Source organism: Parasteatoda tepidariorum, chromosome 5 (assembly GCF_043381705.1).
Source record: "Parasteatoda tepidariorum isolate YZ-2023 chromosome 5, CAS_Ptep_4.0, whole genome shotgun sequence".
Taxonomy (NCBI): domain Eukaryota; kingdom Metazoa; phylum Arthropoda; class Arachnida; order Araneae; family Theridiidae; genus Parasteatoda; species Parasteatoda tepidariorum.
Window position 1 is genome coordinate 74,147,584 of NC_092208.1, and position 4,757 is coordinate 74,152,340.

A 4,757-nucleotide genomic window follows, 5' to 3' on the forward strand; every position below is an offset into this window, starting at 1 on the left:
TATATATATATATATGTAAACAATAAAATTGAGTTCTAGTTCGAGAAAATCCCATCATTAGAATAAAAGTTGTACAGAGTGCTTCGTTTATTTATTTATTTATTAATTTACTTTGTGCACTGCACACCAAATTTGAAGTGGATTGGTTAAGAATTGTGGATTTATATGTGGTATACATACATTCCTACTCACATGCATGTAAAAATTTATCTTTATTCACATAGATTTGCTACAGATAATTTTCAATTTGTTGATCAGTTCATATTTTTATTCTATTTAAGTATTTCGTGTTAAAATACAGAGCTAACAGTACAATGAAATTTTTATTTAACAATAGAAATCGATATCTTTTAGGTATCTAAGTGTCTTTCCTCTCATAGGGGGAGGTTGCTCGCATTCGCCTTCTAAATGCAAATGAGTAAAATAACCCACAATCCATCTCATTCGGCAATCACATTGAAAAGCATTACCTGGAAAAATATATTTATTAATTTATACATTGAAATAAAATGAATTTATTAAACTGAAATAGTTATTTTTCTTACCTGTCAACACCAATAATTGCAGTTTTTTAATGACCGGCGAAAACGTCTCTTCATTGAGTGTCAAAAGTTTATTATGACCCAAATAGAGTTCCCGTAAATTTGGCATGCTCTTAAACATATTTTCAGGTAAAGTCTCCAATAAGTTGCTACTGTAAGTACAATAAAACGGGATTAAAATTTTACAATGAAAAAAATTACATTATTCGGTTGTTTACGGAATTTTAGGTGATTTTCTTGATTGTTTCGGAATTGTTTTGCATCCTATTTTTTACATCTTCAAGATCGGTTTTATTCTTATCTATGCTTTTACTACACAGTGATTAAAAATTTAATTTAATCGGAACAATATTAATTTCTTGTATTAATTTTGTAATTTTTTGACTTCTAAGCTATTAGTCCTATTGACTTGATATTAGTTCCTCGACTTACATTATTTGAATGTTCACAGAATTTTAAATGATTTTTGTAATATTTTTGGATTTGTTTTGCATAAGATATTTACATTCCACTTCAGTTTAATAGCTTTATTTCTTAACTATGTTTTTAATCCATGATTTCATAGTGATAAAAAAATTAAATTTTATTAAAGCAATAATAATTTTTTGTACTAATTTTGAACTTAAAGAAAAAAATCTACTTCTTATACACGAAACTTTTATACCTTTTATGACTTCTAAACTATTAGCTGTATAGCCTTGGTTTAGGTTTCAATAGATTTTACGTAAAAAAAAACATGATAATTAATATCTTACTTATCAAGATAAGATTTCAGACACATAGAAAGGTATAAAATATTTACTTTTCTATACGGTATATTTACTAATTCCCTTATAACTTTTAAACTATTATTCCTATCAACTCCAACAACTTGTCTAGATAGTAATTGTTTACGCAAGGGTCTTTGACTCCTCTTCCTCCTTCGCTCAGTTTATTCAAGATGGTAACTTAACTTCACAACAAGAAGAATGGCAAAATTCAGGTTCTAGTGGGTTAAAACCAAAAATTTTGAAGCAGCTTCCAGGGTTCCCTTTTATGGAGCCTTTAATTTATTTGACACAGGAACTGGCCTACTGAATTTTCTCACTACTTTAATGTGTATGGAAGAAAGCGATATGCAGTTTCTATCATTTATATAAATATCTTGTGATGATTGAATTTTTTATAAATGTCTATTGCTGTGATTTATTAATATTAAATTGTCAAGTTATTTATATTGAATTTAAATTTGTTTTCTTACAGTTTTTTTTGCTAATTCCTACAGTTAAATAAGAAAATAGTTTGGAGAAGCCTGGAAAATATTTCAAAAGTTAAAATTGAAGCTTAACGAAATTTGTTCGAATCAACATTTTATTTTTATCAAATTTTTTTTCTTAAAATCAAGTAATTAATGAGACCTTATTTTAATAAAAATGTATTTTTTACATTCTAGAAGCATGCTGATCAAAACTGCTCTTAAAGTCCGTTATATGCAAGATTTTATAGATTACATTAAATGTTTGTGATAAATTTTTTTGAAGAAATCAAAAAAATGCTTACACACAAAAAAATGCTTCTGAAAATTTACAATGGTGTTTCACCTTCAGAGTATGAAAAATTAAAGGATGGTCACTTTTTAATTTTCTTCGATAATTAGCTTGATTTTGGCTATTTTAAACATCCTTTGTCACTGACTGGCATCAATAATCATTCGTTAGGTTTTGATTTTTTTTCGTTCCTTTCCTCAGTGAACGTTAGTTTGCGATCCTTATTATAAAGGATTAAATGATATTTAAGAAAAAGAAATAAACCGGATGTACCGTTAAGACCATCTTAATAAATATTTTAAGAATTCTAGTCAAAAAGCATAAAAAACAAGGGTCATGAAATAATATAAAAAGACTAAGGAATCACGAATGAGGTATGCGAATCGGAAAACGTCTAAATCTGTTTAAGTGCCAGAGGAAATTAAAATTCTATAGCAACAACAAGTTCAGTTTTTTTTCTGGCAGTCAAACTGGTTTTGTATTCCACCCTCCTTTTTCAGTGATTCCCTCGATTTGATTCTGAATATTAATTTTCCACCGTTTAAGTGAATAAGTTTTTGCATAATTCTTTGGGGAACAATTAATGTATAAATTTAGGGTCAGCCATTAAGGAACACCGGGTATATATAAAGAGTTTCAACTGTGGAACAATTCGTAAGAGTTCGTTGAAAATTTCTTTACCTCAGATCCAAGTGATGTAGTTTATTAGCTGGATCAGGCAACATGCTTCTTTTAAATTTGCTTATTTCATTTTGCTTGAAAATGAGCACAGTTAGATTTGGCAATCCACTAAAAGCATCTGGATGGAGGAAGGATATTTTTGCACTACTAATTTTTAAGAGTGACATGTACTGGAGATGAGGGAATTCGTTGTCCAAGGTATGCATGCCAATATTGTCGACTTCTATAGCCCATAATTTCTTGAGATTGCGCAATTGAGACCAGTCCCAAGTTGTAACATACTGAGTGCTTGTCGCTATGATTTCTTCCAAAGAATTCTCTAGTCCTTCAAAAGCCAAGTCTGAGTCAGTCAGCGCCATAACTTGAGAGTTTTTAAAATAAATCTGAAAGAGTACTTTAACCATCAACAATTTCTAGTTGCAAATACAATAAAGCTAATACTTATATTTTTTTTTGCTTCATGAGTAACTGTGTTTTAAACTAATATTTGGCTGAAAATAAGAAATTTTATTTCACAAGAGAAATTAATTTAGGTACAGAGTTTTAAATTACTTGGTTCTTTCAAACCCATATCTTGAAAATATTTAAGGTGTCCACTTAATGTACAATGCACAAAAAAAAAAAAAAAAGAAACCAAACCATCTTGAATAACTCTTGATTTACTGATCGGATTTTCACGTTCCATTACTCAATCGTAATAGTTCAAGAGGGTAACCTCAAATATGCTAATTAATAAGTGTAAATGATATTTTCAGTTACAAAATCGTAACGTTCTTTCTCTGAATAAACATACCTTTCTTTCAACGACTTCGAATTTCTAATCCCAAAAATATAAAAAACGGGATAGCCACAATCTGGGAAATATGGCTCCAAAATTTAGGTCTAGAGAGCAGTCCAAAGTTAGGACCCGTTAATGTTAATTCTACTCTTTGTATCTTTCACTTTTAAAGCAATTTGAAACATTTTTGCTCAAAATTATAAAATTCATTTATCTATGCAAAAATAGTTGCATCACAATTATAAAATTTCATGCAAAAAACAACGTCTAATAAATGTTTATCATTTTTTATTATTTTACTTAATATTAATCGAAAAAAATTTGAATTTTTACATCATTTTGAAGAATATAATTTTGCATGTTAGAATACAAAGTTTGTGCGAAATCGGTTGAAAAGTTTCTGAGAAATCAAATTTAAGCAAAGTTATATTTTTGTGTCTGATTTCGTAACTTAAAAAAACGTGTGGACTAATTAATTCACATGTTTGCAATCACCCCTTCAAATCATTAAGTTTGAATCCTAGAACGTGAAGATCCGATCATTACATTAAAAGTTATTCAGGGTGGTCCGTCATTTATTTATTTTTGCACACTGTAAATACATATAGAGTCCTAGTGCGTGATAACTCAACCATTTGATCAAAAGTTATTCAGTGTGCCCTTTTTCTGAGCACTGTACAATTATTTTGAATTTTATATAAACGTTATTTTCCAAAACAAAACTGAGGTATAATGTATTTTAGAAGATCTGTATTTGGGGAACAAAAACATAGAGTGCAAAGAAATGAGCATCCGCTTAAATAGTCAAATAAATTCTAATTTATGTACTTTTGGTCCTCTAGCATATAATTTAGGAAAAAAATAAATATTACAGGTTTGGCATCTGTTCTAATTTTCTGCTGTCTTTGTGTTGTACTAGATCTTATCAGAATGCATATTAACAAGAACTTCACTTTCGTTGCAGAGATGGAACTCTGGCTAGCTGATTATCTATGCCAAAAGCTCGAATCCTTTACCACAATTTCTTTAATGCAAGTCAAGGATGACGACCATATATGGCAACGTTACTTTTAAAAAGTAACGAGTAAAAGTACAAGTATTTTTAAAAAAAGTAACGAGTAAAAAGTAAAAAGTTCTTATTTTAAAAGGTAACGAGTAAAAAGTACAAGTAAAAGTACAAGTACTAAACAAAAAAAGTAACGATTTAAAAGTACATTTCTAGGAAATCGA

At 28.9% G+C, this 4,757-nt stretch overlaps 2 protein-coding genes across 3 annotated transcripts in view; both read right to left on the reverse strand.

Moving 5' to 3' along the window:
• Positions 1 to 4,757, reverse strand: part of LOC107444528 (leucine-rich repeat and immunoglobulin-like domain-containing nogo receptor-interacting protein 3) — an 84,451-nt gene that overhangs the window by 40,930 nt on the left and 38,764 nt on the right. The window lies entirely within an intron of this gene.
• The window catches only part of LOC122269908 (TLR4 interactor with leucine rich repeats-like), a 7,083-nt gene continuing 2,519 nt past the window's right edge, over positions 194 to 4,757 (reverse strand). The window contains exons 3-5 of one of the 2 annotated variants that reach the window (XM_071180612.1): positions 2,750 to 3,162; positions 546 to 694; positions 194 to 470 (exon numbers count right to left, since the gene is read on the reverse strand). In XM_071180612.1, the coding sequence (XP_071036713.1) occupies positions 328 to 470; positions 546 to 694; positions 2,750 to 3,162 (705 nt within the window). In that variant the 3' untranslated portion in view covers positions 194 to 327. The remainder of the gene's footprint in view (positions 471 to 545; positions 695 to 2,749; positions 3,163 to 4,757) is intronic. The other variant, XM_043045236.2, reaches the window with a different exon arrangement.